The sequence below is a fragment of the Bos indicus genome, chromosome 22 (genome assembly GCF_029378745.1).
Source record: "Bos indicus isolate NIAB-ARS_2022 breed Sahiwal x Tharparkar chromosome 22, NIAB-ARS_B.indTharparkar_mat_pri_1.0, whole genome shotgun sequence".
In the NCBI taxonomy this organism is placed as follows: Eukaryota; Metazoa; Chordata; class Mammalia; order Artiodactyla; family Bovidae; genus Bos; species Bos indicus.
This window is the reverse complement of record NC_091781.1, coordinates 38,743,443-38,768,855: the sequence shown is the minus strand read 5'-3', so window position 1 is coordinate 38,768,855 and position 25,413 is coordinate 38,743,443. Positions and strand designations below refer to the sequence as shown.

At 41.5% G+C, this 25,413-nt stretch overlaps 1 protein-coding gene across 21 annotated transcripts in view; it reads right to left on the bottom strand.

Annotated features, from left to right (window-relative positions):
• The window catches only part of CADPS (calcium dependent secretion activator), a 471,836-nt gene that overhangs the window by 30,538 nt on the left and 415,885 nt on the right, over positions 1-25,413 (bottom strand). For all 21 annotated transcript variants that reach the window (XM_070776392.1, XM_070776396.1, XM_070776397.1 and 18 more), the window contains 2 exons: positions 14,572-14,604; positions 7,746-7,853 (listed from right to left, as the gene is read on the bottom strand). In XM_070776392.1, coding sequence (XP_070632493.1) covers positions 7,746-7,853; positions 14,572-14,604 — 141 coding nt within the window. The remainder of the gene's footprint in view (positions 1-7,745; positions 7,854-14,571; positions 14,605-25,413) is intronic.

The window sequence follows — 25,413 nt, the reverse complement described above, 5'->3', positions numbered from 1 at the left end:
TCCACCCCCTCCCATTCTAGTAGAGCTTGCTTTCCATCATGTCAAAGATCACCATTATTCATGCCTTACTCTTTGGGCTTAATATCTGAATAAAACTGCCAATATTCCAACAAGGCCAGAACTAAGTTTTCTTCACCTTAACAGTGGAGCAAATAGCACATCTGCTAAAAGCAGATTTACATGATGGGAACCAGGGAAGTCATGAAGACACTGGGTCTTTAAGGAGCACTGGATAAAAGTCATGAAAGTGAACTGTTTTCTAATTCCAGCTTGCAATGGTCCCAAGTCTGAGGTTCACTGCAAGAACTCAAACCCTAATCATATGTGTGTGTGTGTGTTTGTATTTTATATTCCTTATAATGTTACAAATCAAGGTAGATGGACAGGTTTTCCACTTTTCAATTCCCTCTGACTCTGTGTTCTGTTTCCACATTCTACTTGGGAAATGATACTTGGCCCAGGACATGCCTGAACTGCCAGAGTTTACTTTGGGATTCATGATCAGGTGGAAAAAAAAAATTAGTAATCTTTCCTTTCCTATATTTCCTGATTCATTTTGGATCTGTTTTCCTGTTCAAGTATATATAATCACACAGATTCTCAAGGATACCCTAGGAGCCTGGAGAAAACACTCTTTAGCCTCATCACTGAGGATGATGAGGTTGAGGTCATAGTTCAATTAAAGCTGGATCTGAGGAGTATTGAAAAGCTCAGCTTCAGACTGATTTGAAGGGCTTAATTTCAGATTGATAACCTCAGAGAAAATCCTAGCAGAATTAACAAAGAACCCTTACAAACGATGTGAGGTGGGGAGTGGGGGAGGCCAGTCTAAGTACCCAGTCCAAGATTTCACCAAAGCAGTTACAGTGAGATGAGGAACACTGAACTGGGACCTCAGATTTCCTTCTTCAGCTCAGATACCTGTGCCTTAGTGCAGGAAATAAAATCACCATAGCTCTTCATGTGGGCAACTTGTTCCTGACCTCTGTGAAGTCCTTGCGGTTTAGCTTTTTCTTTATTTTAAAACTAGCTTCAGAAATTTTCCTTACATACAGAGAACAGCTTTAAAAAAAAAAAAAAAAAAAAAAAAACCCTGGTTGAATTATGCTGAGTTACTAATTATGTCCAAAAGAGCTACTTGGTTGAATTCAGCTAGATATATATTTTTTTCTCCTTAAATTAGTTCTATGTTTAGATAGTAATAAACTCCTCCAGTCTGCAGAACAATTGGCATGACGGTCCCTTTAAGTCAGGATCATGAAAAAAGGGCCAGTACTGGTAAAAAAGAAATTGAACGTGCATCTCCACCAGAAACAACGTGTGGCCCTGAATCACAGCCTGGGTTGCACACACCAACTATAAAGAATATTTTGGGGACAAGTGGGAAATTCTGAATATGGACAGTGAATTAGATGAACACTTACTGACACTGAAAATCAAGACCACCAACTTAAAAATAGCAATTTTTCCTCACTTACTTTGGTTAAAAGTATATCATATACATAAACAGAAAAAGAATCAAAGAATAAACACTGCCTGCTGGACATGTAACATTTTATTTTTGCTTAGCTGTATTCCCTAAATGTCTAAAATGTACATTTGTTTCCTCTGTAATAATAAAAGGTATAGTCACTCCTTCCTATCCTTCCCTTCCCCAGTCAGAAGGTCAATTACAAGTTATTTGCCAACATACTGTTGCTTTGTTTAGGGGGTAGGGCTAGGCCATTTCAGAGTCAATGGAATGAACAGATAGTTCTATGAGATGTGATGATGATAAAAGACTTGTCAAATTTTTAACTATGCCAGTCTATATTCATTATGTTCTTCAGTCCGCAAAACAACTGTTAAGAAGTCAGTTTCTTCATAGGTGAGAAAACTGAGGCTCAGAGAGGTTAACTAGTCAACCCGAAGTTAAATAGCTAAGAAGTGGCAAAAACAGAACCCCTTCTCCTGTCTGGCTTATGTCAAAGCCCCAGCCCTGATCACCATTCTTCTACCTGCTTCAGAACTATGTTACCAAAGGTACCAGGCGACTCTACATCCTGTAATTCTAAGGAAGTTTGGAGTTAATGCCTGCAAGTGACGGCACGATTCTTACAGCACCTTCACACGGATGTGGGGTTTTGTTTAACAAGAAAAAAAGATGCCTGGGAAAAGCCTTTCCTCTTCAGGGATGATGATGATGTGATAATGGTGGTGGTGGCGGCTGACACTTACCAAACACTTCCTGAGCCTGATGCTGGCAGGAGTGCCCGGTGCTTTACCCTCAAACCACTCCACAAGAAGGTTCTTCTGCTTATTATCATCTCTTACACAGATGAATCAGCTGAAACTCTGAGAGATTAAGTACCTTGTTCATGGTCACCCAGGTTGTAAGGATCAAGGGTGAATTCTGAAGGCTCCAGAAGACAGGCCCAGGCTCACTACCCAAGAACTCCCATGAAGGGGCAGCCAAGCCGGCTTCTTGCTTCTAGCGGAGATAACTCACTGTCTCAATGTCTTGAACGCCATATGCCTTGATTTTCTTTAATCAGCCCTTAGAACCACAACCTATTCTATTAGTGAATCTTGTATGCTTCTCCCCACTTTTGTTCTTTTGGAGGTAACTTCCCTCTGCGGCATAGCTGGCCACACACCTGACAGATATCACCTAAGAACATAATGTTTCTCTTGCTGCCTGGTCTTCTGTACACTTCCTTCCTCCAGGAGCAGAATGGCTCCTACTTTGATTGATACATGTTCACTTAGGTTGTGCTTTTGTAATTTAATCAGGTTATCTGTGGCATCTTATATAAATAAATACAGCAAATATATTTTAATAGGCAGGGGTTTCAGTTTTCAAATTACCCCTTTAAAGGGACATATTCACACTCAATTACTGGGCTGACACATAAAGTGGACAAATACATGATTTGATAATGGAACAGCAAATTAAAATCTGTGAAAAGCAGAGAATACGGGGCGGCGGCCCCAAACGAACCTGACTGCGCTGCCTGATTAAGTACTTAGGAGGCGGTGTGGTGAGGGGGCCCTTTCCTGATCTGATAACTGCCACGGAGAAGCCAAATGCAGAGTCAATCTGCAAATACTTAATCCTCCAGAAGGCAGATTAAGTGTATAATTGACCTATATAATCCACGTATCATCTCCCGTCCAGTGTTCCCTAGGCCTGGTTCACGGTGACACGGGGGCCCGAGGAAGGCAGTGTGCATGCAGCGTTACCCCCAACGTGGATGCCATCCAAGTCTGAGATGGCTTTTTAATCACTCATCTCCGAGCCTGTGAGGTTTAAGCAGATGAATTCACCCTAAGCACATCTCTTTTAATCCCGATTTTCTTCTCAGTCTGTGTCTTCAAGAAGTACAGGAGGAAAGAAAATAAATTAATTTTTGTTTAGACCTTGAAATCTTAGGTGCTTCTCTTGATGATCTGATCTCTAATTTCCAAAACCATGTTTTTGTTTCGGGGCAAATGGTGAATTAATCACCAGAGGAGGTGGGGGGAGGCTATCTGCATGAATAATGGACACTCAAGCTTTAAATCTCTGTCTTCGAGTTATTTCTTGGCTGTGCTTTCCTTTTCAAGCTGCTGCTTCAGGAATATGGAGATTATTCATCTCCATGTTTTATATTTTCTTTAAAAGTCAGCAATAATTTTCAAAGAGGCCAAGCTCTCACTTGAGTCTGACAGTAATCAATTCTCTTTTCAGAATTCAGCATCTTCAATATAATTTAGATTCCCTATGATTGTACATATCAGCATATTTGCTTGCTCTAAACCTCTGCATCTTCCCCCACCTCCCAAATATTATAAACTGTTATTTTGAGCAATTAGAACTGGTTCACAATGGATCACTATTTTTTTAGCAAAAAAAAAAAAAAATTACAAACATGCAGATGAAAAAATGTATAGCTACATGTCTGAAACACCAAGAAAAACAGTTTGAGGATTCTTCTCCTGTCAGCACTTAATTTTGAACCGATTAGTGTTTTTGTGTGTGTGTGTGTGTGCATGACTAAAAAGGTTTGTTAGCATTTTATAGGAGGACTATATGAATCAGTGATTAATAAACAGGGAAACTTCCACTGCATTGAAAAGACTTGGTGAGACAATATTATGCTTGACTGTATTTCTTCAATCAACCTAGAAAATGCCTGTTTAAAAAAAAAATTTTGGCGAAGATGAATTTGGAAAGCTGTTCTTAAGTTACATAATAAAATAGATAAAAATGCAGAACATTAAATATAGAGCCCCAAATGCTATGCCGATAATCTCCCACAAACACCCAATTCCAGCCAGAAGTACAATGACGAGGAAAAGAAAAACCCCAGCTCAGACAGAGACAGAGAGAGAGAACGCGGAGATCGGTGCTTGGGTAAAACGGAAGATGCACTCGTTAAATGACTGGGTATTAGTCTAAACATTCTCAGGAACAGATACACACTAAAGCCATCCAGACTCTTCCACAAGGTACCCTCAGAGACGAAAAAAAAAAAAAAAAGAATGAAAATAATCCTGAATAATAAGAACTTAAAGGACTTCCCAGGTAAATCAAACTGAGACTTTGAAACACCGTTAAAAATACAACGGGAACTCTGAGAACACTCCTTGGAATGACAGATGCCAGCAGGAACTAAAAAACAGAGAATGACACAATAATCAAAATCAACAACCTCCAAACAGCAAACAATCTCGGAGATACATATTTTCCTCATTCAAAATGCTAATGTTCTATTATTCATTTTTGCCATTTATCAAAATGCAACAATTTGGAAGAGACACCTCTCAGATCAACAAGTTTTTCTCAGTAGCTTTCTGCCAATTGTTTAGAAACCCGCCCCAGGACCACTATCATTAAGAATGAAGTTGAAAGGGTAAGTCCACTGTAGCAAGAAATGGAGGTTTTACAGACACCCTTTTTGCCTCAATATTCCGATTCCCTTGTGTAGCTTAGTAGACAATGAGGGCCTTCCAGAGCATATATGTAAAGAAATAAACATCCTACTTGAGGAAACAGAAGCCGAAGATAATCAAACATGTTGGTAATCTGATGTTTTGCTGCTAGATTATAGAAAAACAGTAAGTACTGAATTAAATTACTGGGGCTGCATAGTAATGAAGCTTCTTGAGAAGCTCTGGGTTTTATCGAATGACAAATGTTTTAAAATCATGACAGATTCAAGAACTTTTCCTGCACGACATCAGTTAGGTTGCCTAGCACCAATATTCTGTAAATTAGGGGAGCAGGTTATTTGGGAAGTAAGGAAGTAAATGGCACAGAAATTTGCTATCTTGAAATAAAACTGCTGAAAAATTTTTTTCCACAGGGGTGGGAGTGATGTTCAGTGAATGATTGTAATGGTTAAGTTTTAAACTCTGATATTCAGGGAAGTGCAATTAAGATTCCTTTGGAAAAACAGAATTAGGACAACGGGAGATTAAATTGTGGGGATTTTGATAATATTACTGATGCCATTTTGTGCTGGTCAGTTTGTAATTCCACAAGGGATTTGACATACTTGTGAATTTTTGAATAACTCTAAACATAATTTGCATCCCAAGAAACATACTCTGTGTATTGTTTCTTTTCATTACTAATTCACACCAATGACCAGAGGGCTTGAATTTACCTCTGTTCTTCAACAGTTGGGCAAGTCCAGTTTACCATCTGTGCTGGCCAAAGCTACAACCGTACTTTTAAAATCAAGATCCAGTTGTACTTTCCCTTTAAAAAAGCCCCAGAAAAGGACAATCTGCCTTGCTGCCTTTGACAAAGCCACCTTAAAAACATTTTTTCCCCACCGTGCACGATGTCTAATTAAAAAAAAAAATCAGGAGGAAAAAGTGGGTTATTTGTCAATGAAATAATAGGCTAAACTGTGGATTCAACATGAAATTCAGTACTAGATATCTGAAAGTTTTGGAGAGCACTGGGTTATTCACACACACACTCACACAGAAACACGCACACGAGAGCCACACAAAACTGAGAATTAGAAGATACTGATCAAAGAAAAGAAAAAAAAAGGCAACCTAGGCATTGAAAAGAACAACCCCACAGGCTTCCTGAACATTTGTGGCTTGGAATTTCATTCAGCGGAGATGGGCAGAGAGTCCACACTCCAAAACGCAGACCCAAGGGTGCTGCCTGACTGTTTTCAATGCCTATTGGCTGGGTGATCGGGCCCCAGACACTCCGGGCTTGGTACTTTCATAAAGGCACGCATGCAGAGAAGGGAGAGGACCCGCCAGTGAGCTTTATGCATGTATGAGGCATTCTCAGTGGATGTGGGCCATGCTAGAAGATGTACACAGGAAGATTATTTGATTCTAATTCATGCCACTTGATACAATGTGATAAAACATTTGACATGAGAGATAAGTTCCATTTTAATCTGAGAGAGGACGGGTGGGAATTAAAAAGTAAGAAGGGTTTTCTCGAAAAAAGGTGATGCAGAAGAAAGAGCGATATTGAACACAGAAAGGGGATGATTAGAAATGAGAAAAAAAAAAAAAGACAGGAGCCTTTTCAACACACGAGGAAAGCAAATGAGCTGGAAGACAAAGCGCAGAAAAGTCAGGAGCTGCAGATTCTTAAGCGGTGCCAACAATGAGCTCACTTAGCCATGGAACAAAAACACGCACACACACACACACAAACTCGATGTAAATTGCTGAACACAATCGCAGAAAAAATACAGAAACACGGATTCCATAGTAGACCAAAACATTAATGTTCGAGCTGGCACTCAAAATACGGAAACCTGGACAGGAGGAGCTCACGCTTCACAAGACAGGAGCAGGCTGTACAATTAGAGCCACACGGAGACAAGTAACGCCGGCTTCCATGCACTCTGGCCGGGTCTACACTGGCAAATTCGGTGGGAACTTGAAACAAAATATCTGGCTAAATCAGGCAGCCCCATCTGCTTTGGCCTGAAAGAGGCAGAAAATTTGAGACCGAAGCAGATTCCTTTTTATTTTTTGCTTTTGACCTCAGTAGTTTGCTTTGAGAGTGCAGATGTAGTCACAGTGGAAGTAAGTTTACTTGATAACTAGTACCCCTCAGAAATGTGTTCTCTGAACTTCAAGCCAGGTCTGGCAGCCTGATGTAACTGCTCTTTATACCCCTGCTTCTTTTTCCAAATTTTTAAGTGGGTGGGGTGGGAGAGGTGGGGAAGGGACACCCCGGTTTAGAACAGCAAAAGAACAAGTAACTAACATTAAGTGTTTGCCAAAACCCAGGGTTAGCTAAAGATTTCTAGTCTTCCAGAAACGCAATCATCTTTGAAGTGATAACGATGCTACGTTTCCTGCAACAGCTGCATGCCACAGCTGTGAACCACCCTCAGGAGAGGGGCCAGTCGCAGTCTCCCAGACGGCAGGGAGCATCTCCCTAAAGCAGGGCTGGGTTGCAAGAAGGGGAACCATGACCCAGGAAGGTCTTTGCCAGTTAGAGGAAGCTGCCACCTCACAAGCTTCGTGCAGGGAGGAGCCGGCTTGTGTGAGGCTGTGTGCCGCACTATGTATCACACAGGTGGGGACTGAGACACGGCCACGCGAGGGAGGGTTGGGGACAGACACAGGACAGATAAGAGCCTAAGGCGGAGGGGAAGGAAAAGATTAAGTTTGCATCAGGACCAATCCATTTTCTCAAAATGTGACTTATCCTCCTGTCTCTTTATTTTGTCACATTTTGGAGGGTCTCCTCCTTGGCCTTCAAGGAGGAGAAGGCATTTACTTACATCAAATAACCTTTCTATATACATCTCCTCATTGACCTTATCACGAAGGACATCCTGAGAGTGGCGGACGAAAGTCACGTACGCATCGGCCACGTCCATCCCAGGTTTCTGCAAAGAAACAGGAGAACGTGAACATGGAATTCTCAGACAGTGGCTCTATCTCGACTACCCCTGCATACCCTGCCCACTTCACCCTGCCTGGACCCCCAGCACTTCCCCTGGAGTTTGAAGCTCTCCCCTAGAGCCGGGAGCTGTCTGGAGCACACGGTATCCAGAGGCTCCACCATATACAGCATCACTATCCACAGCCTGGACAGAAATTCCAGGAACTGAAACTGATATTAAAATCTCCAGCTCTTTCTAGAAATTCAACCTGGCAGGTTGAATGAGATTGCAGGGTCGTACAGGTTTTTTTCCCCTCTGTTTTTAATTTTTTTTTTCTGGCAAATATACTCTAATGGATAAATCTTCACCAGATAACCCAGAGATATTCTCTGGTTTTTCTTTTGGTTGAAAGCTCCATCAAAAAATACTCAAAAATACTCTATCTTCCACTGTCTGTCCTTAAATAATATTAGAAAAATGACAGCTTTCCCTGATCCCCTCAATTTAAAACACTGAGGATATGACAAGTAAAAAAAATTCTATTTCAATCTATACCACCTCCTACCCAAGTCATATTGTGGGGGTAGTTTAACCTGAGTATATAGTGAGTATTTCCTTATTACTTTACTCAAAGGAGACATTCAACCAATTGTCTTTGCTTCCTGGTATAGCTTTAGAGTCCAAGGATTCAAAAAGATGGGGAGGGGGAAGGATTAGACTTTTAAATAAATTAGATGTTCTGGAAAGGTAAGCAGGTGGTCTCATTCAGTGGTTACAAAATCATTTATGGTAAGAAAAACTAAACTAAGAATGCATACTGCTTGAGATGTCACAATCAAAGTTATCTCCAAAGAAACCTATTAAAACACTGTAATATGGGTCATTAGGAGAGCTGCCACAAACCCCTTAAATTTCCACAGTCGATATGCATGTTTGCTAATAACTAAAAAGAGTAGTTTTCATTACTGTGACTTTACCTTAGATCACAAAGTATCATTTCTCTACCAGACGTGACTGTCAGGCACTGCAAATTGAAGTTAGTTAACACTTCTGTGTAATTTCCAGGGTGAAAATGAGGAAGGTTTGGAAACAGTAGGACTGTATTTTTTTTTTTTTTCCTGATACAAAGCAAACAATTATCAAGCAAAGGGCCAATGCCTGGCCCCTGGGATGCTAGTAACATTTCTTAACACCTGCTGAAACAATGACAAGGTATTAATTTGAAAAACAATGAGGACAACTCAAAGCCGCAGTAGTCAACTGCTACACTTTCAAGCAGTTTTCAGCGAATGGATTGAGCAGGTTGTGTGATGGTCCTATAAATTGTTGCAGTTTTATGATACGAAACCATAGAGGTTCTCCAATGAGATGGAAGTGATAGCTATCAGTTCTAAGCTGGCAACTCTCTCCTCCACTCCCTTTGGCAGCCGCACATCACAGGGCGTCCTCAGCGGGGATGGGCACCCCTTCCTGGGGCACTTGAGAAACTTATTATTGTTTCCATTTCTTCCCTGGTGATACTTGTGGCAGATGTTGACTTTTCCTGGATGCAGACAGCCATCTTAGAGCTAAGATTCAAAGCCAAATTCAGCAGACCTATTTGTAACCACAACAGCGATCTACAATAACGGTTATTTTCACCCCTCCTTCTCTTTTCACTAAATTGCTGTCCTCAAAGGGGCTTTTCATTTATGCTTTGAAAATGCATATAAAAACTTTGAAAATAAATATTAGTGCAGTTCAGCTCACCCAGGTAGTTAAAAAAACTGAGTTTTTGACTGAGCTTTTATTTTTCTTCATAGCACTCACCAATATCTGACACTGTATAATCTATTTAATTGCTTTTTGTTTTCTCCTATTTAGCACATAAGGTCCATGAATACAGGGACTTTATCTGATCTATTTTTTTTTTATTGTATCCTCAGCACAGCAATGATGGCACATGGTATGTGTTCACTAAATATTTCCCAAATGAACAAAACCATGAATGAATAAGTCTCTGTCGCACCTCCTTATTTAACTACTCAGTCACACTACATGTATTTTTATTTGATCCCCTACACAATGGAGCTTTTGAAAGGAAAGTCATTTCAACTTCTCTGGGCTTTGGTTATAACCATCTGTAAAGTGGGATTAATAATAGCTCCCCTACTTACCTTCAAGGATTGTTACTATCACCAGCTAAAATAATGAAGTTAAACTGCCTCAAAGGCCATAAATTGCTATTTAAACATGAGCCTTTATGATTCTCGCCCCCGCATCCCCCACAAGATTATATCACTTCATGACCTTACCTACCTTCGGAATCTACTTTGGAACCAAGAAGAAAAAAGTTGCTTCAGAGAAACCAGTGTCAAAAAAAAAAGACCAAGTCTGCATGAAAATGTGTTTTCTCAAAGTCCTCTGGTCCCCACGTTTTTGACCAGCTATTTGTCCAATTCTGACAAGCCTATTTTCCATCCTTTGGTGGACCAGGAAGGATGATGAGGGGACTTATTTGAAACAGAGGTGCTGACAGACATTATTACCTTTCCTGATACCCTTAGCTCTTGGGAGAAGGCTGCCAAACTGGAGCATCAGACATGTAGACTCAGCATACACTGAGGTTTGGGGCTGTGAAGGGCTACGTCTTGGGAAGTCGTTGGGGGAGCAGGTCACTAAATGGCCACTGGGGATCCCTGGTCACAGGGAAAAGGTACGAGTACTGTCAGTTCCCGTTTAAAAAGGTAGAGAAGGTTGTGCAACACATTCTAAGCAGGTTTTCAACCAAAATGGTTACACTTGTAACTGTTCAGTGACCAACAAGCTAACTTGTAGTTATAGATGAAAAATATTCTTGAACAACTGATGTTATTAGATAAATGAAGCTTCCCTTGTGGCTCAGCTGGTAAAGAATCAGCCTGTGATGCGGGAGACCTGGGTTTGATCCATGGGTTGGGAAGATCCCCTGGAGAAGGGAAAGGCCACCCACTCCAGTGTTCTGGCCTGGAGAATTCCATGGACTACAGTCCACGGTGTTGCAAAGAGCCAGACACAACTGAGCGACTTTCATTTCACTTTAAACCACATGGCTATCTAGTAACATGGGAAAAAATTACAGGATGGTTTTTAATATTTCATAATTGCATTGTTTATTTTAAATGTGCCTTGGACAGACTGACATCATGAGGTGTAGATTTTAAAAAATAATTAAACAAATAATGACTATATAAATCCCCATATAGTTAACTATAAATCCATGTATGGAAGACATAATTTGAAGAAGCCACTTGGTGGCTGGAAGAAATAGGACATTTTAATCATGGCGTGTTCCTCCCAGGATATTTCTCAGCTTGAGGGAAATGAATTCAAATTTCCAGCATCCTAAAGCCAGCCCTAATTAGGAATGCAAATCTGCTCCGTACTGAAGGGTGGAACACTCCACCTAAGACAAAGAGATGTGCTTTGGGGATCGTGCAATGTTCTGAATGACTGGTAACAGCGCTTCCCTCTGTTAGTGTAGATAATTAAGAGACAAACGTCGACGGTAACTAAATACCAGTCCCCACAAGAAACTAAACCAACAAACCGTGTGCCAAAAACCTTACAGGCAACAGAGGTCAGCTCACCGGAACTACAGACAACTTAAAAGATGATTTTATCTCAGAGTTCTTAAACCTGGCTGCAAATGAGAAGGATATGGGAAGCTTGAAAGATACTAATGCCTAGACGCCACACCCAGAGATTCTGCTTTAAGCTGTCAAGCAACCTCAGAGTGATACTTCTAAAAAAAAACTCCCTATGCTTCCAGTATAGAACAAAGGTCAATCACTGATTTAGCCACTGGATCCCAGAGTTGTGCAGAATACCGGAATCTAGTGGGCAGCTTCTTAGAGATCTCCAGGCTTCACCCCAGAGTGGCTGAGTCAGAATCTCCAGAGGCAAGGGGCTGGGAATCTCTACAGCAAAAACAACCAAAACAAACCAAAAAAACCTTGCCAACTATCACCTCTGCACATTCTGGTTTGGGGACTACTGATTTAATAGGTGTTATTTGCTGGTGAGCTGGTAGACTCGCTCTTCAAGACAAAAACAATCAAACAAAACAACCAAGCTTGAAGTGTAGTGCTTGACAGTTTCGTGGTGTAAATACTCCCTCCAAGGCTGAGTTTGAGCTGCCAATGTGCCCTCAACTGAAGGCAGAGTTGGAAGCAAACACACACCATTGACTCTTGGGAGCCAGTGCCGGTGGCTCTACGTATCAAACCGCGAGCACTTGAATGTTCATGTACCCGTCAACTCGTCAGGTGACCACGGCAGCCACTGAACCTCCCTGCGCCTCAGTTTCCTCACTGTGAAACACGATGGTCCTATTACTCCCCTCCTAGGGCTGTTTTGAGAAGTAAATAATTATTGAGAAGTAAACTATTATTTACTCTGGGTGAACAGTGTATATATAGTACATGTGTATCCTGTACTAATGTTTTCTGGAAAATTATTTATTAAAACATTTGCTATAATATTATTGTCTGAGCCACCAGGGATTTGCTGCAAAATACTCTAAGGAACTTATTTTTAAAGTTTAGCTTTGTCCCCAAGGCATACTGATGGGTGAAATCATGGTGAAAGAGCCCATTTGACATGCTAATCGTATTTTTTCTGATATTCATTAAAATAATTTCTCAGTTTTCCAAAAAAAGATGTTTGTCTATGCACTAAAGGAAATCATATCCGGCAGACGATGTAGTGTTTAAGAACTTGAAGGCTCAGCTGTGCCTCTTATGAACCGTGGGATCCTCAGCAAGCCAACCTCGCAGGGCCACCGTTCCCTCATGGGGGATTGTTGTGCAGGTTAAACGTAAAGTGCTTCAAACAATGCCTCACACACGGAGGTTATTTATAAGGCTTGGTTGCAGTTTTTGTTCCTATGAGATTGTATAGTGTGGATGGGAAGTGTACCACATTTGGGGACATACTGCATCACTTTCTCTGTCTCCTTAGGGGGAGGAAACTTGGCTAGCTGATTTTTGTTCCTTTTTGTGTCAACGTAGAAACCAGTTTGTTTTCATCTTGACAATAAATCTGAGCCTGGCTCATAGGAAGTACGTTGAGCCAAGTGACATTACCAAACTTGACTTTTTTTGACCTCTGCCCCCAATAATTTTAACTGCCTAATAATTTCAGTTGATAGAACCAACTGCCAGATCAATTTTTTTCCCCAAACATTTAGGTCCTGCCCACTGGTCACCTGTTTAAATCTCATTGGTGAGATCCCCCCTTTGCTTCGAGGTGAAACAGAAAACCGACTTCAGTTACCAGATCTTTGGGTTGCGGACTATCAACTCCCTTTCTATGACTGCTGAAGCCCAGGCTAGGCCAGGCTGGATGTCAACAATTCATCCCACCTCTTCCCTTGTGCAACAGAGCAGAAATATCTCCCCCACCCCACCCTTCTCCTGCTGCAGAAATAGCTAGAGAGTGTCCCATGTATGCGCCGTGTAATCTGCACAGTGAATCTGTGACGTGCGTTTTTAATCCCTATTTTAAGGATGGAGAACCAGGCTCAGAAAACTTGAGTAGTCTGTTCCCTGTAGACTGGAAGTTTCTACTCTGGGGCTTTTGTGAAAAAACATTACTTCTCTCCTAGCTCCAGGTATGTGAGCTTTTTCTCTTCTCCATTATAAGGACTATCTACGTGAAGGAGTCGGGGGTCCCCCAGTGAGAAGTATTATATAAATTCAAAGCATAATTATTGATTGTACATTCTTTCATTAAACAAACAAAATATATGCTAATGTTAAACTCCCTCCAATTTTCCATTTTGCCATCCTTTGAGAAATAAGCCAATAAACCATTACACACTGAGCTTCCTGGGGAAATGAATTTAAATGTTAATATAAATCCTTTTAGAAAAAAACAAATTTTAACAAATAAGTATTTGAACAAGGAGGGTACTTAACCACGTTCAGAATGAGAAACGCTCAGTACAAGGCCCTTGGTGGCTGTTGAGATAAGCTCTTTAAATTTAATATTTTATAATAGACTCACACCTCTTTTGTTAGACATGGAGAAACAGAATCATTTTCTTTTCCCCTTTATTGGAATATATTTAAATCTCTCCAATTTTACTTTGCTAATAGGCAGGCCCAAGTCGCTCTATAAATGTATCCTGATTTATCACAGGTAATCCCACACTCTAGCATTCATGTGTAGTACTTAACCTCAATTTAAATGTAAATTTTGGGCAACTTTGAGTGCTTTATCTGTGAACTTGGAGAGCTCTCTTCATTAATGAGGTCTGGACTAATTATAAGCAGTTTTGTAAGGTTTCTTTAAAACAATTGCAGAATTGACCCCAAAATGAACAAATTCTGAATTTGTTTTTAAAAAATGCTGGCATGTTTGTGCAAATTTCTAGCTCAACGCCCTACTCCCAAGGTGTGCACACAGGAGGGGAGGGGAGCTGGATGATAACAGAATGAAATATGCCAGAGAAACTAATGGAGATGGAAACGAAAGTGAACCGGGGTCACCCTCAAATACAATCTCTTTTTCCTGCTGAAAGAAACCATACCCTCTTCTCATCTCAAAACAATTTTACCAGGAAATATTCTTGCCTTCCTTTCTTCTGGTGATTCAAGTCAGGACTATACAATTTAGTGGCAACTAATGAAAAGGCACCATCAAAATTCTCATGAAAGCCAACCCCTCCCCCCATGAAAAACAGTTTTCAAATACTCACAGGCACATCCACGTATTTGGAAGCTGCCTTCACCTAAGGAGGAAAGGAGAGGATGGAAGTGAGGCTGGTGTTTATGTTTAGTTGTTCACAGCTCGATGCTGTATCACCATCAGAGTTAAAACAATCTGCTGGCAGACAGAGCTGACCAGGAAACACAAGAAAGGTACTAAAACAATAAAATCTGTTTGCTATTTTTTTCTCCAAGCGAGACCCACTGTTTTGGAGAGAAAAAGAGCGAGAGAGAGGGAGGGAGAGAAAAAGAGAAAGACAGCAAAGTTTTACTGACACACTGGACCAAGTGTGGGAGTTCTGCATTTTCCTCCCTCCCCTTTAAAAAACAATTATTATTTTGATGCGGACCATTTTTAAAGTCCTCATCACATTTTTTACAATATTGCTTTTGTTTTATGTTTGGATTTTTTGGCTGCAAGCCAAGTAGGATTTTAGCACCCTCCCCTCCCACTGCACCCCAGTACTGGAATCACATTTACCCACATGTCTCCCAGGAAAACATCCAAGGGGGTATTTGTCCCTGTTGCTCTTTTCTCAAAGTCACTTCTTAAAATGTCAACTCTTAGGGTATATATAAAGTTAACCTTAAAAATGCATTCCAATCTACATTAGGTGCAGACAAATATTTTCTGATTCCACTTACACGAGATACCTAGAATAGTCAAATTCATAGAGTCAGAAAGTATACTCATAGATGCCAAGGGCTGGGGGGTATGTGGGGTGGGAGACTGAGGACTTGGTGTTTAATGAGGAGAGAGTTTCAATTTAGGAAGGTGACAATTTTAGGAGATGGATAATGGTGAGAGTTGTACAACAATGTGAATGTACTTAGTGTCACTGAAGTGTACCATTAAATATGGTTAAAATAGTAGGTTTTATATTATGTGACTTTTACCACAATTAAAAACCTAAACAACAACAAAAAAGGAGAAATCAGTGAGCCAATGGGCAGAGTGGAAAGAGTTCAGGATTTGGAGTCAAAAGTTCTGTAAGTGACAGAACTGTTAATAGTTGACCTTCAGATCATCACTTTGGAGTCCCTTCTCCTAGGTTACTCAATTTCTAGAATAGGGTGACAGCACTGTGTACTTTGTAGGGTTGATAACCCACCTGATCAAGTGATAAAATGTATGAGAAAGTGTTTCGTAAACTTTGAAGGGTGGAATACACACTGATTAGTCAATTATTGAGAGGACAATGCGTCCTATCTCCTGAAATCACCAACACCCTAGACAATTCCCAGAGTATCCTGTTACAGATTCTCTGAGAACCCTACATTTTTTTTTCTTTGCAGCTCTGATCGCAACTGCAATTCAGTCATTTCTCTGCAATGTCTGTCTCCCACACAATGTCATGTCTTGCCCATGGCTGTCTCCTGTAAGTCATTTGGTACCTGGCTTAGAAAGGGCACTCAGGGAAAATCTGTAGAAGGAAGAAGAAGCTAGTGACCAGTGCTGGCTTCAGGATGCTTAAGGGATAAGCAGACAAGATGGAGAAGTCACTGCAGGAGTCAGTCTGAAAGCCCAAAGGGTTGCATATAAAGCTGGGTACTTGCAAAGCATGGTGGGTGAAGGAGTGAACCCATTCTGGGCTATTATGGGGAGTATGAGGAAAGCTTTCTAGATTTTGCATAATTAACATTTTGCTAAATGATTCTCAACCTGAACTATTTTCTCTTTATTTCTGTTCTAGAATTTAGTTTGACAAGAGGGTGACTCTCCTTTCACGTCTCCTCTATGTACATTAACATTTAACATTTCTATAATATTTTTCACTTTGCAAAACATTTTCATGTATTGTTTCTTTTTTAAGCCAACCTGCAAAAGTGGGGAGGGCTATTAATCTTATCTATTGACAATTGAGAACGTTAAAACCCGCCGAATTTAAAAATTTATTTGATCGTGACCTGGGCCAAAAGGCAGAGAAGCCCAACTAACATGCGGGGCTCCTGAGCCCTAACTTTTCCTTTTGAACTCCCCATCTTCTCACCACTGGTGGAAAGTGTGAGGAAGGTAAGCTTCAGTGGTCAGGCAGGCAGTTGCTGACAAAATAATTCTTCTCAGCTACAAATTGCCTCCTTTGCTCTGTTGAGTGAGTGCTTGGCAGTTGGTAAGAGTTTTGCTACAGCTGAAATGATCAACCTTTCAACACGCCCACTCTTCCCACCAACATGCAGTTTTAACATGCAGTTTTAACCCAGAAAAGGACACCAGTCAGAGCCTATTCCTTTCAAATCAGATTGGGAAGATAAGGTAAACTCTGTATCAGGATGAAAATCATCCCCTCTGCTGCATGCACCAGTGCTTAGTCCAGGGGTCTTTTTTAAAAACTTGATAACTGCTGACTTGCACTTAACCTTATTAACCTTTCTCCCATCCCATAATAAAAAACAGCTCAGAATAAGTTGTGGTCCTATTATTATTTAGAAAGATGTGCTGTATCATTTTTGGTTCTGGCCACTGAACTTGAAGGAAGATGTTGAGGACCCAGGGCAGTCTGGAAGTGTCTTCTACAAGAAAAGTGAAGGAGAAGTGTTTGGAAAAGGAAGGGCTAATGGCAAAGGAAATGAAAACCTTCATGTAGTTCAGCAAGGACCTTCAACGTAGAAGGGTTGAACTAGGTCATGGTAATTCTTGAACATACAATCAGGAAGGATGAGGAACACCATGGGACTCTAAAGGAAGGTGAAAATAGCTATCTTGGTCCAGCCAGGCGCTGGCTGTCTCTGTGACCAAGGACACCTTGCTGGAGGAGCTCAAGCACGAGGCATGCAAGATGCTCCGACGTGAACCTTTCCTCACATGAGAGATTACCTCTAAGGCTGCTTCCCGTTGTCTGTCGCTCATCTTCTTAAGAGACAGAATGCTGGGACTTCCCTGGTGGTCTAGTGGTTAGGAATCCACATTGCAATGCAGGGACATGGGTTCGATCCCTGGTCCAGGAGGATCTCACATGTCATGGGGCAACTGAGCCCGTGCACAACTACTGAGCCTGTGCCCTAGAGACCCAGAGGCACAACTGCTGAGCCCGTGTGCTGCAACTACTGAAGCCTGGGTGCCCCAGAGCCCATGCTCTGCAACAAGGGAGGCCACTGCAAGGAGAAGGCTGTGCACCGCAACTGAGAGTAGCCCCCGCTTGCTACAACTAGAGGAAGCTCGTGTGCAGCAAAGAAGACCCAGCACAGCCGAAAATGAGTAAATAAGTAAAATTTAAAAAAAGATAGAAAGCTATCATTAGTTCTGTTTTTTCGTTTGTCTGTTTTTTCAGTACATGTCGAGATGCAGCAGAGTGAGTAAGCTGACAGAACCAGGATCCAACTGTGGCCCCTAGAGAGCCCTTTCCTGCTTAATGTAACCTTTACGTGCTACCTTTAGGTGCTTTTTTTTTAGTATCCACAGGACTCTGTCTTTGGCCAGCTATATGCTAAGCAGAGAGGAAGCACCAGATCCTCCCAACTCAATAGGGATTTTCAAATCATTGTCAAGGGTCAGAAAATCTGAGCGCACACCAGGTGACTTTGACCAAGTTAAATAACTTCTGAGCCTACTCTGCAAATGGGACAATTATAATGTTCCTCAAAGGAATACGGAGGGGATTGGACGAGGTAATCCAGCTAAGGGTGAAGAACAGCGCTGAAGATGTGGTAAAAGCTACTACCTGTACCTCTTCTTACTCCAATGTTGGATTCCTAGTGTAGATCAAGTACCAGCTCCACATCCCAGTGGCCATGGTGACAGTTTCACTGCTCATGTCTAGTCCATGAGCAATTTCTCACCATAAAAAGGATGCTGGAATCTCCCCAGGTTTCCAGCAGGTATCTTAGCTGGTTCTCAGTCTGGCAAACATCCTGTCAATTCCGTGAACACCATATGCAGTGGACTCCTCTCTAGAACACCGAGGCAGTGTTCCCTTCTACTCCCTTCTTCAGGCTGCCCGAGCCAGGGCACAAGTGAGAGGGCAATTCCCCAAGTCAGGGCGCTCTGTACATCCAACCACATATCCCTAGCACTCACTGGTACAAAGCTAAGTACCCTGTGGCACAGGAGAAAAGGCTGAGGGAGAGAGGTTTGCCTAGATACCATCCTTTCTCTATAGGGACCCAACCGTCCTCCAAGGGAGAGGCAAGAACTGTGACTTCAGCCAGACTTCATTTCCTGAGACTCCCTACTTTCCCACCATCCCCTATGGTGGGACAAAGAATGCCTGCCTCCTCTCTAGCAGTATCCATAAACACCCCACCCTCACCCCTTGACCAGACAGAACCAATTCTGGGTTCAGAAGAGACACACAAACTAGGAGAAGTTGATGGAGACCAAGGGTGAAGGTCGTATTTTCACAGGTCTTCAGGAAAGAACAATTCCCAGGTTCTGGGCACTGCATTAGGGGACAGGGATGGAAGCCACTGATGCTTGACTCACGGCCCCTTCCTTGGATGGTGTCTAAATGCACAATCTCTCCAAACACCCAGAATGAGTCATGTCCCCCGCCACGACTCATAAGTAACATTTCTTGAGTGCTTCCTACTTGCCAGGTGCTGAGTTAGGAAGACTGCACTTGTTATATTTAATCTTCACAACAATCTTTGAAAAAGAGTCCTATTAACAATCCCATTTTACAGGTGACAAAACTGAGGCCGAAAGAAAGGAAGCAATTTGGCTTAAAGTCACACAGGCAGTAAGTTACAGCTTTGAACCTCACATCCCCCAAGCTGTCTATAATCCAGTTTAAAAAAAAAATCTATCAAACCACTTTTATTAACCAGTCATATTTAAGTCTTGTTTCTCATTGTATGTAGACACAACCTAAAATGGCTTTTGCTCGAAAAATATTTGAGGGATTTGAATAATAATCTGTGCCGATCAGGGCAGAAGGTCCAAAACGGTTTCTCTGGCTTTGAATGTCCCAGCTAATTACCTAGACCCTCCACCTGACTTAGCGTGTGTAGACAGGCTTAATGGTTACTCTATTGAGCTCCCCCATTATTTTTCAGGTGCCCAAAGGTAATCTTTTCATTGAACACTCACCATTCTGGGATTTTCACAATGCTGATGACTAAGGGATTTTCTTCTGCCGGGTCCTAATAAGGGGACCTGAGTTAATCATTGTGTGGCTCTGACAGGGAGCACGGCGGGGGCTTAAACCACTTCTCTTGCTTCATTAGGGGAAAAAGCAACCCAGGTGCAGACCACGAGGACCTCAGGGTTTGATACTATTAAATCAATGCACAGACAAGAAAAAAAAGTGGATTAGGCCCTTTTTGCAAACAGAAATCTGGTGGGTAGGACGCAAAGATGGAAGAAAAAAGAAGTCAGAACAGATACCACTGCATTAGCGACTGCCTGAGCTCTCTTTCTCCGTGTGGTCCCTTAAAAAAAAAAAAGACAAAAACCAACCAAGCCAACGACTTATTCTCTGCACGAGCTGACTCCACCCATTCCTGTTTGACTTCACAAGAGCTCTGAGCTGATTTCTCTGCCTTTGCCTAAAAAATGCTGACCACACTGCTCTTTCAAGGGCCCGGCAATATCTACTTCAGTGCTTGGCTTGTGAAATATCTGCTGCAAAGATCATGATGCTATTTTGCCTCTTTTTCCATTTCCCTAACCAAGAAAATCTTAGAAATCGGCTTTTTTTTTTATTTTTTGAGAGTTGAGGCAGTTCAGTATCTCAGTATCATAGATCGTGCCACTACCATCTATAAAATGATTTTATCTTTATTAGTTGAATTTTATCATTTATCACTATCCTCATGTCTAGATTGTAGGCTCCATGAGGAATAAGAATTTCTTTTTTTTCTCCTGACTATCTACACTGCCTGGTATACAGTAGAGGCTAAATGAAAAATAATCAACAAAGACAGGGGACTCTCCTCAACACTCTGTAATCACCTATATGGAAAATAACCTGAAAAAGAGTAGATATGTGTGTATGTATAACTAAATCACTTTGTTGTACACCTGAAGTGAACACAAAATTGTTAATCAACTATATTCCAATATAAAATAAAAAATTTAAAAAGTGTTGAAAGAATGACTTGCTGAGCATGGTACTCTTTATTCTGTACCCAGGATAGAAGCTTCCAGTGCTCTCTGGAATAACACAATAACTGGTACACAGTAAGAGCTTAAGAAATATTAGCTAATATTGTTACTAGTGTCTAACTCACACGTAGTTAGCTGGGAGCGACTGTACCAAGTGAGTTCTTAGTTGTAGTTTACAGACTAGCAAAAAGGTTGGCAAACTCTTGCCTGTGGGTCAAATCTAGTCTGCTGCCTGTTTCTGTGTAGTTCACGAGCTAAGAATGGTTTTCACATTTTTAAGAGAGTGTTACAAGAGGCTAGTTGCTCTTAAAATCCTGTGATTAATCTTTGAAAAGGCATATAAAAATAATAATTACCCAAGTGTGGCGAGAAACCTTGGATTCGTTCATTACATTAATAAAATCACCAATGAGGTAGCACTCAGACATATAAGACAACTCAATCCATTCCTTGTTGATGAGAATCTTTAGGGCGAACACATCCCTCCCAGAAAGATCCAGCTGATAAAGTAGCATATATAGGCTCAGCTGCTCATGCTTGAAGCCTTATTTATGATTCACTTGTTATCACAATTTCTAGATCAATCACAGGACAGGGCACTCAAGGGAACTGCAGATAAGTGGTATGGATAGAGAAGTGTCCTAGGATTGCTTCTGAAACATGCAGCTTTCCTCCCTGCAGTCCCAGACAGACTAGGGGAGCTCTGGGGGAGGGTTAGGTTCCAACGAAGACCGTGGTGGGCTTAAGAAAAAAAAATATCGATGTATAAAATCAAATTTCATGCTAAACACCCAGAATATGTTGTAAACACCACTATCCAAGGCTGCAAAGACGGTTTAGAACTAAACCTTCTGTATTCACACCAGACTGAAACCCATCCAGGGCAACCTCCCTCTCCTCATTTGTTTGTCTTAACCCAACATCTGGCCCATCCCAAGCACTCAACATGTCTTTAAAAGAAAAAAAAAAAAAAAAATAAAGAAGAATCATATTTCCTGACATGAGACAATGACAAGAAATTGACATTTCAGTGTTCATCAATAAAGTTTTACTGGAACACAGACATACCCATTCATTTACATCTTGCTGATAGCTGCTTTCATGCTACAAGGCAGAGCATGCGTTGCTGTGACAGAAACTATGCAACTTATAAAGTCAAAAATATTTACTATCTGGCTCTTTCCAGAAGAAATTTTCTGACCTCTGGACTAGAACGTGCTTAAGTGGAAGCCATTGGGATGAGGGTAGGGAAAAATCATGAAATGTACATGTCTCATCTCAGTATGACCATTAACTAGTTGACTGTCTACTTGTCCAGCCTGTTGGCCTCCTGTCCTTATCTATAATAGGGAACAGAGCTCAGGGTCTTCTCTGGATTTCTTACAGAAATGCAACTCTTAGATGGTGTATGAGGCAGCTGCTAGGAAGGATGTGAAGCAGGGAACACTTCCCACACCTTGGAAAGTTCATAAATACTCTAGCAGGAAAACAAAAGGTTAATAATATTTTCATATTAACAAGAGCTCTGGAAATGAGGCTCCAGGAAAAACTACAGTAACAGGGAAAGGGAAAAAACAGAGATAAATAAAGACCCTTTGCACAGGTACCAGATAACGCAGCAGGGCCCAGCGGGCAGGACCGGCAGGGAGGCAGCAAGATTACAACAGGCAGTGCGTGCTGCCTAGTCACTCTGCGCCACGCACTGTTTTCAGTGTTTTGTATGAACCACCTTATTAATAGTCTCGGTACCTTTGAGATACGTCATCTGTGCCTCTCTGGGCTGTCATGAGGTTTAACTAAGATGATACACACACGGGGCATAATAAAGGACACAGCAAGTGCTCAGTACTTGCTACTGTTACTACTGTTGGAACCGCAGGCCAAATGAACAGCCTTTCTATTCCGTTAGTAAAATCAGCTAATTTGCCTTGCGTCCCTACATGTGCCCTTCTGTTTCCTCAGTCTCTAGTTCTCATGCTCTCTTTTGTTGTGTGGCAGAAATGGAATGGGCTATACGTGCACATAAGCCCCTATGATAAGCATCATTCAGGCCAATAACATGGGAGAAGCGTGGTCCATCATTAATCAGCAGATTGGAACTATGTGAAAAAGGACATGGGCATTTCTAACAGGGCTTAGAGGCAGTGTGGAGAAGCAGCGGAGAGCACAGGCTCTGGGGTTAGATGACGTGGGGCCAAATTCTAGATCTACCACTTATTAGGCAATTTACTTCACTTTTCTATGCCTCACTTTCCTCATCGATAAAATGGGGATAATAGAAGTTTTCATGGAGTAGACGGGTTATTAAGTGAGTTTTCAGAATAGCTCTTGGTTCACAGTAAGAACTGTGTGTCAGCTCTTCATATCATTTCTGTTGGAAAATCAGGTTGTTCTAGGTTGTCAAACCTGTATATTGAGCTTGGTCTGGCGCTGCACTATCAGACAGGTACAAGTGGCTATTTAAATTTAGATAACTGAAAAAGAAATGCAACTAAAAATCCAACTTTTTAGTTGAACTAGCCACATTTCAAGTACAGGTGGCTATTGTATCAGACAGGTGAGATACAGAATAGCTCTGTCATTGAATAAAGTTCTGTTGGACACTTCTGGTCTAGATTCAAGAGACATTCATACATATAGGTTATTACGTTTTTTAGTGATAAGAATGAAGAGGTGTGTCATTCAATTCTCATATCAGAACACGAAATCAGTTGGAAGAAGAAGCAAGGGGAAGGAAGAAGCCATGGGTGTCAAGAGCCTCATCCTGTGGATCAAACAAGAACTTAAGGTGGATGGGAATTATGTAAAGTGATAAAGACTCCAAGAGAGTGCTGGTAATATAGATGCACCTAATAGAAGGGAGCTGGGAGGAGAAACAGAGAGAGTACAGTGAGTAACGCTCTACCTACTATAGCAGGGGAAAAAATCATCTCTATGATCGATAAACCAGAAAGAGCAATTTAAGAACAGCACTTAGAGCTAGGAAGAGAAAAGCCAACTTGTTTAAAAGGGTCCCTTGTGGAATAAGGGATTGAGAGTGGAAAGAGATGGGACTGAGAACTGTTGCTTTTAAAAAATTATTACTGTGTTTCTGTACTATTTCACATTTCAAATATGTATGTATATTTCTTTCATAAGAAATTATTGCAAAAAGAACAAAACCAGCGATAGAATTTTCAGCATTCTAGCATTTGCAGGAAGACTGTATCTTCTCCAGGGTAACTTCTTCAAGGTTTTTGCTTGACTGAAATCTTGTTTCTGAGCAGCAAAACCTAGCAAAAACCCCCCTCAATACATAATCTGGATGCTCTAAGTGCATCTTGGGAAGAGGAATGAATTGTAAGTGCCAACCGAGGGACTGACGGCTTGGGGGAGACAGAATGTGCCAGTGGGTGGATGTACTGGGACTGTGTGTGCGGGTGAGCAGTTGAGCAAACCTCGGTGGCTCTTGCTTGGGGCCAAGTGACAATTACAGTGAAAGCCCCTTCCAACACTTTCTGAGCACTGGAGAAAAACGCAACCCTGAAGTGGATCTGGAATTGCAGACAGCATGACGGATTCCCAGAGCTCTGCCACCAGAGGGGCTGAAGTGTTTTCAATGCTCGCTGAAGATCAAGGTTGTTTCTGGCCAACTGGGAAGTGCTGTGCCCGTGTCAGCACCGTGTTCATGCCGCACAGATGCACATTCGGTGTGAAGCCATCTTCCTCCACTTTCCTTTTTAGGAGGGCAGGATTTTAGAAGTGCTGTTTTTACCAGATGTGGGAACTGTGATGTCAAAAATTGTTTATGGGTAGGTCATCAGAAGGCTGCTGCTCAGCAAGATAATCACTGGCTTTCAAAATGTGATTCACATTTGAAAGACAAGAGTCAAGCATCAAAATGTTTTCAAATAAAATTTCTCTAAATTGCCTATAAGTGGAACCTAAACATTTTTTTTTTCAGATAAGAGAAAGAGAGTATTGGATTCTAAATTCAGTCTCTCACTATTGTTTTTTCAATGACTGGCTCTATGACTTTTGGGAAAGCAATTGTCTTTTCACAGACAACACAGAAAGAACACTTGATATAAAGTGAAAGGGCAAGTGTTAGTAGCTCAGTTGGGCCAGACTCTCTGCGACCCCATGGACTGCAGCCCACTAGGCTCCTTTGTCTATGGGATTTTCCAGGCAAGGATTCTGGAGTGGTTTGCCATTTTGTTCTCCAGGGGATCTTCCCCACCCAGGGATCAAACCCAGGTCTGCACTGCAGGCAGATTCTTTACCGACTGAGCTACCAGGGAAGTCACTTGATATGAAGTTGTACATAAAAATATGGATGACTAATTTATAGTATTCTAGCCAATTCTTTTCATAACATGTCTTCTCATTTTACAAGTGAAGGAACTACCACTCAGAGAGGTTAAGCTGCTTTCCCCAGGGAACACAGCTAACATGAGGCAAATCTAGGATTTGAACAAAAATGGATCTGACTTCAAAGGATTCATTACTGCATATGCTGCCCCCTACCCTGCCATAACTTTGTTCACAAAACAATTCTCCTAAGTTTGAGGATAAAATCCAGATCATGGCTTATGGATCCACTTTGAAAAGCAAAGAGGGTCTGTGCTCAGTTGCTTCAGTTGTGTCCGACTCTTTGAGACCCTACAGACTGTAACCTTCCAGGCTCTTTTGTCCATGGGATTCTCCAGGCAAGAATACTGGAGTGGGTTGCCATGCCCTCCTCCAGGGATCTTCCTGATTCAGGGACCAAACCCACATCTTTTATGTCTCCTGAACTGACAGGCGGGTT